The 13,480-nt window shown below is 33.3% G+C and overlaps 2 protein-coding genes across 11 annotated transcripts; one reads left to right on the forward strand and one right to left on the reverse strand.

Annotated features, from left to right (window-relative positions):
* The first annotated feature begins 257 nt into the window (after positions 1–257).
* On the forward strand, positions 258–3,752 carry LOC115979685. Of its 10 annotated transcripts, XM_031101748.1 has the most exons (4): positions 258–818; positions 1,744–1,810; positions 2,167–2,244; positions 2,340–3,056. In XM_031101748.1, the coding sequence occupies exons 1-4, from the start codon at positions 499–501 to the stop codon at positions 2,370–2,372; spliced, it is 498 nt and encodes a 165-aa protein (XP_030957608.1). In that variant the 5' UTR covers positions 258–498; the 3' UTR covers positions 2,373–3,056. The 10 variants fall into 10 exon arrangements, 3 of the variants coding, with proteins under 3 accessions (XP_030957608.1, XP_030957607.1, XP_030957609.1); XR_004089150.1 differs by having other exon boundaries at positions 1,173–1,810; positions 2,167–3,056; XR_004089153.1 differs by having other exon boundaries at positions 1,238–1,810; positions 2,167–3,056.
* Positions 3,753–5,617: 1,865 nt separating this feature from the next.
* Positions 5,618–11,943, reverse strand: LOC115981099 (stemmadenine O-acetyltransferase-like). Its single transcript, XM_031103284.1, has 2 exons — positions 11,330–11,943; positions 5,618–6,326 (listed from the first exon to the last, which is right to left on the reverse strand). Exons 1-2 carry the CDS (start codon positions 11,941–11,943, stop codon positions 5,618–5,620), a joined length of 1,323 nt encoding a protein of 440 aa, XP_030959144.1.
* Between the last annotated feature and the right edge of the window lie 1,537 nt (positions 11,944–13,480).

Genomic DNA, 13,480 nt, shown 5'->3' on the forward strand with positions numbered 1-13,480 from the left:
CATCAGTGAGATAACTTCAAGTTCAAGCTAGCTGCCGTGTTCAGTGAGGCTTTAATCTATATATATATATAAAACCAAAACTTTTGGAGCTTCCACAATTTTCCACGTCAGCACAATATTAATAAAAAAAAAAACAAAATAAAAAACAAAATAAAGCAAATAAAAGGCAAATTAAAACTTTTCTAAAACCCTATAAACTTTTCTCCCCCAACGCTCCCTCAGTCCCACGGCAACCCACCTTCCATCCAAAGACACACCACTTCTTCCATCAAAAACACAAATTACTCCGTCAAAAGATTCAAAACCCACCATACCCACAATCCAATAAATATCTCCTTCCTTAGACCCACGGCAAAACCCACCTTCCATCCAAAGAACACCACTTCTACCACCAAAAACACAAATTTCTCAATCATTAGACCCACGGCAAAACCCACCTTCCATCCAAAGAACACCACTTCTACCACCAAAAACACAGATTTCTCAATCATTAGACCCATGGCAAAACCCACCTTCCATCCAAAGAACACTACTTCTGCCACCAAAAATACAGATTTCTCAATCAAAACCACCATACCCACTATACCCACAAATCAACAGAGATTGTTTTTGGCCAATTCCCTTCTACTCCCTCCAAAATGCAGACCCACCCACAACTGCAAGCCACAAACCACTGCAGACCCACCAACAACCGCAAGCCACAAACCACCAACATGCAACCTCAACAACCCACAAACGCCGCTGAGAACAACGCACCCCAACCCTCCTGTCGGCGATACACCATCACACCCAACCCACCCGTCGAAACTGGCCCAAAGGTAACTAAGTTTGGTTAGAAATCAGTGTTTTTTTCATTTATTTTTGTAGATAAGTTTTGGTAATCAAATTGGTTTAGAAATTTGTAACTATAAACAAATTTAATTAGGACTCTATAACCAAAAATATATACCCGTACTCATAATGTATTTATTATTTAGTTATATATATTATGCGTTATACTAAATGGTTGATTTTCATGTTGGATTTTCTGTTCCATTCTCTGTTGAATATATACTCTGCCCCTTTTCACTCAGTTTTCTCTCCCACAGCCCTGTCGGCACCTGGGTTTCTACCCCTATTGAATTTTTATTTTTATTTTTGGTAGCTAATTTGAGTTTGGGATGAGTTTGTAGAGAAATTCAAGTTTGGGTTTGAGAATATCTGCTTATTCATGGCTGTATTTTGATTGAAATCAAAGAAGCACCCAACACCCGAGGCAGAACAATCCCACTTGAATGGTTGCCTTAGTCCCTGCTGTTAAGTGAATCCTACCACAGGTCCATCTGTGGCAGAGGGTATGGCTTCCTTTTCAGTTGTCATCATTGGCCACTTGGCCTCACCAGGTCTATCTCTATCTCTCTTCAAATTTAGACTCTCTGTTCTATAAATTTTTTCCCTTTACAAGATATATTTTTATGGTGGAATGCTTGTGATTAAGATGACTGATATTTAGGTAATTGTTAACTAAAGCTTGGTTTTATGTTTAGTTTAATTGTTTCATCTCAATACTTTCATTGTTTTTATTACTTCTTTATTTGATTTTAAGAGTAGCATCTACATTTTTGAGGGGTTTTGTTTGATCCTTATTTTTTAGTTATGCTAAGGTTTGTATTTTTAATTTTGGTATAACCATGGAAGCTAAGATCCATAGCTATCAGCCTACTACTGACTTTTATTTTTTGCTTTCTACCATGCACATCGAAGGACCAAGTCCATAGAGTTTAGAAGCTATCTACAAATTCCAGCAATAGCAAAGTGCATAATTGAAAAGGTAGAGCTATGTTTTTACTTCTTCCATATCTATTTTTGAAGTATATTTTGTGAAAATATTGGGTTATTTTCCATTGTTACCAAGAAAAGGATTAAGAAGGTTACTTATTGATTAAACTAAATAAATGAATAACAGGGTTGAAGGGTTGATTGATACATGATTGCATGTCATAACACTGAAGATATGGCCCTAGGTAGTACATTGGAGAATTTAAAATCCATTGCATAATATTTATCTGCAATTGAATGTCCAAGCAATTTGATTACATTTAAAAAAACTGAAAATTATACCTTTTCATTAGGCCTATTAAAGGAACCTTTTATTTTTCTTAAATGGGTATTTCTATTTTGTTTCAGTGTTATTGTTGCAAACTTAAAACTGCTGGTATGGTTGCACATTTTGGACAGAACAGTATTACTCCAAAAGCATTACCAGTAAAGTTTTTAATTTCTTTTTAAAACTCTCTCCATTGTTTCCTCAAACATTCTGTCTCTGCAGCTCTGCCCTTATTATAAATGCTCCTCTGCAGACTTCATTCAAAATACAAATCAGCAAACATTAGGTGTAGAGAGAGAAATCTGAGGGATTTTTCCATTGTCAGCCTGTTTCCCTCCGCTTTCTGGCTTCAAGCCACCATTATACCTCCAAAAACATTACCGGTAAAGTTTTTAATTTTGTTTTAAAAAGTTGTTGGTAAAAATATGATTTAGGTTTTGGTATTTCAATTTAGGGTTTAGATTTGCGTTTATTTTGGTAGATTAGCCTGGGAGCATTAGTTTGTATGATAAATCTTCAATAGCTTATGATCTTCAAAAACTGAAAATCTTTTTTATTATATTAGTTGGTTTCTCAATTCTAAGAAACTCTTTTTTTTCCCTTTGGTTTCTCAACTCCCTTGAAAGTGTTCAAAGAAATGCTTGAACAGAACTTTTCATCACCATATTTGATTGGATTGGTGTTGATTGCTTGCTTTCTAATTTTTTGGGGTGCATATACTTTAAATTTGTAGAATTTTAGTGTTTTGACAATTTTCAGTTCAACTAAACTGAGGTTGTAATCAAATTATAACATATAATTTAGCAAATGTAAATATTCATTAGGTTAGTTGTAATCAGATATAATGTATAGTTAAGCAACTAAGAGATCAATTTAGTCCAGTATTAAAAGATTAAATGCAAATTATATTCATTTTAAAATATAATGTTATAGCGGCAATATAACCCATGCATTACAAGGTTTGTCACATTTTACACTTAGAAAAAGTAATGCAGCAAAATGGTTGAAATCATGATGAATCCAATCACATTTTAAATTTATTAAGAGATTAGTAAGGACTCTACAGATATTCACAAATTCAATGGCCCACCACTGCAACCAATGGATCAAATAGATAATTGGATTGCTAGGATAATATTGATGCTACATCTTGTGCTACACTATCTATAGAGGTTTGCTTTGGTATTTCAGGTTTTGCAACTGAATCTAGGCATGTACATTCATTCATTTTACAAGTTCTCGAAAATAACGATTAGTATGTGTAAGTACAAGTATGGTGGAAGCTATGAAGCATTCATTTTTAACAATTTTTTTTTCTATTTCTTCTATATTATTTTCGTGAATAGAAGGCAATAGAACAATTTAAGTTTATATACACTGCACAATCTGTTTGAGAAATTTTGGCTCTTTCTTTGTATTCAATATTTGAAGTTAGGGTAGGTAGATTAGTAGATATATAGTTTATTGATCTAGGGAGGTGGATGAAAATTGTAAGTGACTAAGATAATTGGTTGCCATACATAGAGCTGAATTGGGAAATTGGTGCTGAAATATGTTCGAAGAACTTCATCTTTGAGACTTATTTAAGTTTTTATGTCGCTCCTCTTTCAGATAATGATTCAAAGTAGTTGATTCTTCAAGTGATTTTTATTTGAAACTGATGTAAATTACTTTTAGTTTTTGATAATTAGAGAAAAAGAATGATTGAACTTTTACTTTTAGTTTTAATATAGAGCTATATTCCATTTGTCATCAATAAGTTATTAGCAAGTATGCAGCCATGAAATGCAACAATGACTTTTGTTTATGAGCTACGATGCCACTTGGGTTGATTACTTGATGGACAAAGTAGTCTCTTATTGGTTCTTTTAGCCTTTTCTTTCATTGTGAGATTGATTAATTATCTTTTTATTTAACTATTCCGTGCATCGCACGGGTTAGCGACTAGTTAAAATTAAAATTACATTGACTTTGTTCATCCAATGAGTTTTCTAGTATCCAACTAGTTGGATTTATAATTACAATGCCAAAATAACGTTGTTGACTCTTTCTATTCAAACATTCTGTAATGATTAATGGTCATATATAATTTATGAAGCGAGATTGTCTTTAATTAGTAGCAATAAAGAAGATGAAATTGTTAATGGCCTATGGGTCAGCGGATTATTCTATTCGCTGCAAGGACTTAAGGAGTAGTACCTGTGATCGTAGTTATTCTATGGAACGATGATATTTATTAACAGAAATGACATCTGTAGGATGGGATATACAATTACCTCGTTCATTACAATTTCTTTTACTGGCAATGACAATAATAAAGTGAGAACTAAAAATATTGAGATTAGAGTAATAAAGTGAAAGAAACAAACAAATGATATTTGCTACAACTTTGAGTTGAGTTGTAATGTTGCGATCGCAAAGCCAAAAAGACCATAGCTATCGGCATTGCTAAGGATAACTCATGATTACAATATTTATGTTGGTATCATTTTCAATAGAAAAATAAAATTAGAGATTATTTTTATGTAATGGGTTGAACAAGTTATAATTTGAATGATTAGACATATATATATATATATATATTATCTTTTTTGTTTTTGAATTAGCTTTTGTTCGGCCTAGTCTTTTTATTATTATTATTATTATTATTATTTTTGTTGTTCTTTTGGCTAATTTTTATCATTGTTATTTAAACCTTTTTTTGTTTGTTTGGTTTTTTTTTTGGTTTAAGAGATAAGGATTATGTTTGGAGGGCCAAAATTTTTTTTGGAGTAAAGCTATGTCAAAAATTTCAAAATAAATCTTATGCAATAAGCTATTAGTGGTGAGTAAAAAAATGATGCCAGTATAGGCCATAATTAAAATCAGTAATAGCTTGACCACTTGAGATTTATTAAAAATGTTCTAGATGTAGCATTATTCTTAATTTTGTTGAACCAAAATTTTTGAAATTCTCAAGTGAGGGTGTTTAACATTTTTATTAGGGTGTCTTGGTCTGACGATAAAGAGCTGTCATCAGGAGCAGACATCATAAGTTGAAATTTTCTTAAAAAACAGAAAAAAATTTATTAGGGTGGTCAAAATAGGTTAGTTTATAATATAATTTTTTTTCAAGTATATATATATATATATATATTATTATTTTGCAAGTTAGGACCACCCTAACATAAACCTGTAGTCACCACTGGAGACAAGACAATAAGGCAAGAAATATGTTTTTTTTTTTTTTTTTAATAAAATAGAAAATTATTGGATACACTCAAAGTAGAGTACGATAACATGATACTCCATCCTATCATTCCACGCTAATATGCAACAAAAACACCATATTTACTCCTCTATGAACAACTACAAACAGACCAAATTCTAGACGTAAGTTTAGAATTTGATGTATACATGTGTGTTCTCTTACAAGAGTAGAGGTAGAAGTTGTAGGTAAGTGAGAAATTATTGAAATTTAAGATGAGTGTCAAACTTGAGATAAATGTGAGAACATGAGAAACATTTATTTTTACACTTTCAAACTAAAATTCAATGAGGAAAACAAATAACAGAAAAGAAAAGAATAGTAGAAGCCGTTTTTTCCCAGACGAGATTCAATGGAGAAACATAGGCAAGGAGCTCCTTATCGGTTTCTAATTTAGCCATATCTTCCTCTTTCAAGTTAAACCATGCCTCTATTCCATCCCCCGATTTAGTGTCAATGAAACTAACTAAATTCTTGAACGTTAATTTAGATGAGCTAACCCATGCAGGTTTCCCCCACCCAAAATCAACCTCATAGAGAGGAAACTTGCACAAGCTGGTGAAGGAAAGCGTAAGCAGCTCCCCTTTTTGGAAGATAGAGGAGTTCTCTTTGACATATTTTAAGTACAAATCACCTTTTTGGAGCATTTTAACAAAATTCCCATCGATTTTCTTAATCGCTTCTCTTATTGGTTTAATAATGCCATGAAAGCCCTCCTCGATGTCTCTCGATGGTACTGACATAGCAATCCGACAAATATTACCAAAGTAATCATATGGAAGAGGCGGGTCTGTCTTGGTTCGCAAGTTCACAGCATGAATAATACTGTAGATCTTATTTGGGTCTGGTTTTGGTTGAGTAGCAGCCATGAAGCGGCTCCATATGAAAGCGGATAAGGCCTCAACGCTCGTCGAACGTGAATATTCAATGCTCTTGTCGTCAGAACTGCATTTGCCTCTAATTTCTGCTATAGCTGATGCATCAAAGACAAACCTTTTTGTCACAATTTTATCCTTTTTTATCCCTGATAGTTTTTAGACCCCTTAAAAACACAATTGGGTTAACCTAGGTAATTAGCCAAGTTGTTACTTAGTTCAAATTCCAAATCTAGGTTATCACAATCAAACAATAATATCATGCAAAGCAGCGGAAAGATAAATAACACAATGATATGATCATCTAGGAAACCAAACCGGTAAAAACCTGGGAAGAATTTAACCTAACTATCCTTAAGGTAAACTTGAATCTACTATGAAAGAATCGAAGTTGTTCAATAGGACTTAGACCACTAACATCCTATTGCTACCCACTAGTAGAAACTTACTGATACGACCATGTGCAAGCTCTGAAACCACAGACTCCTACTTTCTTGGATTCTCCAGCAAGTACAAGCACACCTGCTTGTGTTTCTTTAAGTTCTTATGGCAGCAACTGAATGATCATCAAGCTCTTGAAGAAATCTCCTTCTTGATAATCCTAAGCTTGTGTAAAAGAAAGTTCCTCACAAATCTCACAAGAGATTTACACAAACAGCAATATAAGTAACACTAAAACGTGGCTAGAGTTTGCCTTATATACCTAGGGCAAAAATACAAAACCCTAAATGTTTTAAAACAAACTAAGGCTGAGTTGGAATTCTACAGAAAATGCATCTGGCCCGATTTTCGATTGATCGAGCCTAAATTTCGATCGATCGAGCCTAAATTTTGATCGATCGAACCAGGCTGAGAAGCAATATTAATTTCTGTATCAGCTTTTTCCAACTTTACATAAATGAACCAATTTTGAGCAAGTCTAAACACGACTAAACATCTTGTTTTGATCATGGTTTGCCAACAATACACATTAGAGTTCTAAATACATAAAATCCTAAGTGTTTAGAACCTAACAAACTCCCCCTTGGGCGATCCATGACAAAACACAACTAAAAACTCAAAGTTTACAAAGAAAAGCCCTTTACATAAAAATGCTCATAAAAGAAAATTCAATCCTAACTACTATCCATCAGTTGTAAGTGTAGACAACAGCACAATTGAATCAACCTGTATATTTCCTGAAATACTAAACAAAAATACATAACCGCATGTGTGGAAGAAAAAAAAAAAACAATAAATCAACAAATATGCAAACTAACTCTCCCCCTAAGTTAGATACATCAAAAAAAATGTTAACTCCCCCTAAACAGAACATTCTTGTATCTTCCACACATATTCCCACATTTCATCTAAATCTCCCCATTTTTGTCACAAATTGACAAAGATAACTCAAACAAAGAGTAACAAAGGTCAAGAGAAAATAGACAATCAAGGTAACATAAAACAATTCAACTCTAAAGAAAATAGAGACAACTCCCCCTACGAAAATAGGAAACACAAAACAAGTTTTGGGGAAAAATAGGAGGTAGGGGAAAATAAAAAGACACAAACCAAACTTAAAAAAAAATTAAGCTGAGGATACACATGAAGAAAAATATTCTCTCTTTCAATAAATGCAAACATGACATTATGTGACCCATTAACAGTTGCATGAGTAAAGAAAATATTTGCACATTGATTATCCATCATATCTCTTAAGAAAAATATTTTCTACAGTTCACACATAAAAATAGCATATACTAGAATGTACAAATGACTCAAAAATTAATCAATTTTTAAATCAAGTTAAGTACCCAATTTAGCAAAGTGTATACATGTTATGTGTGAAACAATGAGAAATATGACTACAAAACTGTAAGATGGATACAATGATGCATGAAAAAATCAAATTTTTGAAAAACAGAGCAATTTAATGTAGAAACTCCTCAAAACACAATATTTCATGAATGAAATGCATGAGTATGAGATTAAAAGTTTTTCAAAAACACTTGAATTCAACCTAGATCTTCCAAAAACAAAATTTTCAATTAATTTGACCTCAAGTCTCAAACTTTAAACACATTTTACATTAAAATCAGGGAACATATAATCTTGGATGGCCACAAAAAGATCACACACAATAACATGTACCAAGTTTAGCAAAGAGTAACTTGTGTAGTGTGTGCAACTAGCAAAAACTTGAGATACATGTGAGATGATATGTAAATAGAAATCAATCACAACGTCTACAAAATTTATTACATAGAATTTGAAAGAGACTATCACCTAAAGAGTTACATCATATAACTCCCACATCTCCTAAAAAACAAGCTTACAATCATGTAAGTTTCTTGATTTGCCTCATAATATAAATACCAATTTTATTTGAGCAAAAACTTATTAAAATAACCGGGATAATGTACACACCAATTTTATTTGTTTTATTTAACATTAAGTCCAATAATGTACACACTAATTTTAACATTTAAACTGAGGTTACACCTTATATTCTTTTGTGCATGTGCTACACTTTCTCGAGCACAAAATTTTACGATATGCACTAAGGTGTTCATGATTGGCTAGAAAATAGTAGTGAGATGATTATTCATACCTTTCTCAAAAGATTCAAGTCCAATAGTCAAAGACATATGACTTCAAGATCAAGACAAAGTGATCTAAAACTATAAACATCTCCCACAAAGCATGCACTACAAAGCTCAAACTAGTAAAGTGTAATAAATAAGCTCATCAAAGCTAAACAAGATACATAAACTTGTTATGTAAAAATAAAATGGCCAATCCTTGATTATAAATCCAAGATGTGAAATACAAAACACAAAAATCATTTTGGTTTTTAAAAAAATTTATGACAAAAAACAAAAAACACACATGATGCTAAATGAACAATGCAAATGCAATGCATGACAGTACTTAACTAAGCTATAGAAGTACACAAACAAGAAATATCAATTTCTTAATTAACCCATGAGTACATGTACAAACTAGTACATACTCATACAAAATTATAAATAGCTTAGCACTTATATAATACATACTATTCACGTTTTTCCACAATTTCAAGCATGTTCTAAATCAAGAGAGATATCATAATTCATGTAATCCTCAAGAAAAATAAAACAAGACTCAAAATAAAATATTTTTGTCTTTTTGAAAAATTTTCAATGTTTTTGGATTTTTTTTTATTAAATAAAAAAAATTCTAAAAGAGACAAAATATCCAAAAACAAAAACAAGACATGTCTACAAACAATTGAAAGAATTAAATCAGGGACAGGTCGGCAACACTCACCTTAGAGAATTTTTTCTCACCCATATAGTACGAGTTTTCGGCTTTGTAGGTGAAAATCCATGAGAAGCAGAGTGTATTTAAAGAACTACACCAATCTTTTGAGAGAGACTGAAATCCTGTAAATTCCTTTCACAAGCCAACAAGCTCAAATTTTTCAAAAAAATATGAAACCATTTATATAGACTTATAGCAAGAGAAATATCATCACATATCCTAGATTGAAACACTGAATGCTTAAATTTCAATTTATGACAATTAGGATGAATGCGACTGGAGACACCATAAAAGTGACAAACAGGAACAAATTTAGGAACATCAGTATTCATAACAACAAATCTAGCCTCAGATTTTGGTTTTTGCCTCAACAAAGAACAATTTGGTCTAATATGACCAACAACACCACAAAGGTGACAAGTAGGCACAAAAACATATTTATTATACTTTCTAATAGTAGGTTTAGACTTAGGTTTTGAAACTTCAGCGTCAACATCAGAACTTTTACCTTTGTCTAACTTAGCAAAATAAGTCTTTTCTTTATTATTCCTCTTAAAATGAGAGATATAAACTTTCTCAGTTTTAGGTTTAAGAGAAATAGAAACACTTTTGTTATCAACAGTAGGCTTGGTACTAGTCAAATTTTCAATCTTAACTTTAGATTCAACTAACTCTTGTTCTAAACTTTTCATCTTCTCATCTTGAGCGGAAATTTGATTTCTCAAAAATTCATTCTTTTTATTAGATTCATCTAATCTAACAATCAATTCCTCTTTTTCAAGATTAGCCAATTTTAACTCTTTCTTGAATTTCTTAGTAATTTTCATAGATTTCAATAATTCCTTACGAAGAGTTTCACAGGCATCAATAAAATCAACAAAAGCATGAGCAGAAACATGATAAAAAAGAAACTTCAAATTATCCATGACAACAGGGGTCAAGGATCAGCTCTTAGATCAAAAGATCTAAAACAAGAGAGTAACCTGTCTAATACCATGCACTTGATAGTTTATAGACCCTTTAAAAACACAATTGGGTTAACGTAGGTAATTAGCTAAGTTGTTGCTTAGTTCAAATTCCAAATCTAGGTTATCACAATCAAACAATCATATTATGCAAAATAGAGGAAAGATAAATATTACAATGATATGATCACTCAGGAAACCAAACTGGTAAGAACCTGGGGAGGATTTAACCTAACTATCCTATAGGTAAACCTAAATCCACTATGAAAGAATCGAAGTTGTTCAGCAGGACTTAGACCACTAACATCCTTTTGCTACCCATCAGTAGAAACTTACTAACATGACTACGTGCAAGCTCTGAAACCACGGACTCCTTCTTTCTTGGATTCTCCAGTAAGTACAAGGACACCCGCTTGTGTTTCTTTAAGTTCTTATGGTAGCAACTGAATGATCATCAAGCTCTTGAAGAAATCTCTTTTTTGATAATCCTAAGCTTGTGTAAAGGAAAGCTCCTCACAGATCTCATAAGAGATTTACACAAACAACAATATGAGTAACATTATAACGTGGCTAAGGTTTGCCTTATATACCTAGGGCAAAAATACAAAACCCTAAACGTTTTAAAACAAAATAGGCTGAGTTGGAATTCCGCAGAAAATGCATCTGACTCAATTTTCGATTGATCGAGCCTAAGCTTCGATCGATCGAACCAGGCCGAGAAGAAATATTAATTTCTGCATCAGCTTGTTCCAACTTTACATAAATGAACTAACTTTGAGCAAGTCTAAACATAACTAAACATTTTGTTTTAATCATGGTTTGCCAACAATACACATTAGAGTTCTAAATACATAAAATCCTATGTCTTTAAAACCTAACAATCCCAATATTCGGATTGAAGCCAGATAAATCTTGTGGTGGGAATAGCTTGGCAGAATCCATTGGAGGACTCACTATGTTGCCATCACCACATGCAATAGCAGACCAACTCTTGAGAAACAAGATGAAAGATAAGGCATCTATAATTCTGTAGGACATTAGTATACCAATCGTAAGACCACCACAGTTGAAGAAGGTGACTTGGATTGATGTAGGTAACTCATTAACCTCGGCCAATTCAAATGGAAGAAACATATTGAGCTCACAAGGGGTTGGACTCACAAGAAATTCGGAAAGACTGCACTTAACCTTGGCTTCCACGTAGTGGACGCCCTCATCATTGCAATCTATACAAAGATTGTCCTTAACCCGTCTTGCTAGCATGTGGAATCGGGTTAAAGCATCTGCTAAGGATTTCTTAATCCTGTCACTTTGTTCTACATTGCTATGATTAGCTTCATTGTAATTTAGGTAGCAGAAAACCAGGGGCATGAAAACTAGAGGTTGAAGTTGACCGAGGAAGGAAAGCTGGTAGTGGTGGAGATGTTGAAGGGTTGGAGATGAAGGTTTGACAGTGTCCTTTGAGATAACTTGGACTTCAAGCTTCATTGTTTACAGCTCAAAGAGATTGAAAGTTCAATAAGTGTATAAAACACCTTGAATGTTTAGATTCCCAATTTACAAATTACTAATTCAAGCTTAATATCAAATAATTAATGTGTGAAATATGAACATAACCTTAATACAGAATTGATAAACAATCTAAACCAAATAAAATTTTATCCACAGCAAAAATTAAATGGCAAAGATTAAGGGAAGAGAGATGCAAACACAAGGACAGCACACGATGTGTTATCAAAGAGGAAACCGAAGCCCTTGGTGTAAAACCTCTACGCCGCCCTCCAAGCTCCTACTCCAACAAGGTTATGCCGAACCTATTTCTTCTTTAACTTACCAGATTTCGCTACTGACCATAGCATCAACCAGTATGAAATTGGTCCCTTCTTAACTGCTTCCTAAAGCACCAAGCAGCCTTCTCACAGATATGGGTATGGTGAGAAAATGTTTTGGTAATGTACCTCTCAAGGATGTAATAATGGAGAGGAAAAGAGTAGAGGAATTTGATGAGTCTCTATGTGAAGAATGGGGTTGAGTCAATCATGTTTTTCTCTAGGGTTTCTCTCTCAAAATTCTCTTAGGAAACTCTCTACATTTCGTGGGTATAAGAGGTATATATACTAGGGTGAGAAATGAATACGAAGAGTCAGGTTTTTCAAAACAGAACTGGCTGGTGGTTTAGCCTCGCAACTTGACTGAGTCGCGAGTTCCAGCTGTAAGGTAACTGAATGGCTAATCTGTACTTTTTGTCCTATAGTGCTCCAGCTGGCATGACGCTTCAACATCTAGCATGCTTGACACGTGTACAACTTCTGGCAGCTTGCAAGCCGCGAGCCACCCGCGGGATCCAGTCGTGAGTCCTTGCTTCTTTGTATAATCTTGAGCATTTCTTCACACTCTCTTACACACTACCCTTACATGATTCCCACCTAAATACAAGGTTACTAATTGCTAAAATACAAGCAAATTTGATATGGAATAAAGCCAACAAGATGGTTGATAAAATTTCAAACTTACAATCTCCCCCTTTGGCTATTCCTTTACAAAATCCTAAAACAAACTCTAGACTTAACATATGAGTTGGGAATAGTTGAACAAAGCTCACTCACACCTAACTCTAGAATCTGTGAAGCTCTTGAATCATATGAACAAGAATCTCCTAAAACACAATAACACAATATGATCATTGTATGTAGAAAAACTTGTAATGAATATGAGGCAAGCACAATGCGATTAAGAAAATGGAATTAAGTAATAAACCATGACTTGACCATACAAACAATCACTATAAAATAGTGACCACAATGCTCGTTCAAATTTGGAATGAACATCTGGACATACAAGCTAACAAGCTCAATGCAAATTACTTGCATGTCCAACACTCAACCAATGCACAATACATAAAGTATATGCATCTAAGAACAAGATCCTACTAGGGCACAAGAGTGAGAGTACTTAAAGGAAATGCATAACATTTAGTTAAAAGTACTAGGAAACAAAGCATAAAGACTGCATAATGATGGTACAA

This window comes from Quercus lobata, chromosome 3 (assembly GCF_001633185.2).
Source record: "Quercus lobata isolate SW786 chromosome 3, ValleyOak3.0 Primary Assembly, whole genome shotgun sequence".
NCBI classification, from domain to species: Eukaryota; Viridiplantae; Streptophyta; class Magnoliopsida; order Fagales; family Fagaceae; genus Quercus; species Quercus lobata.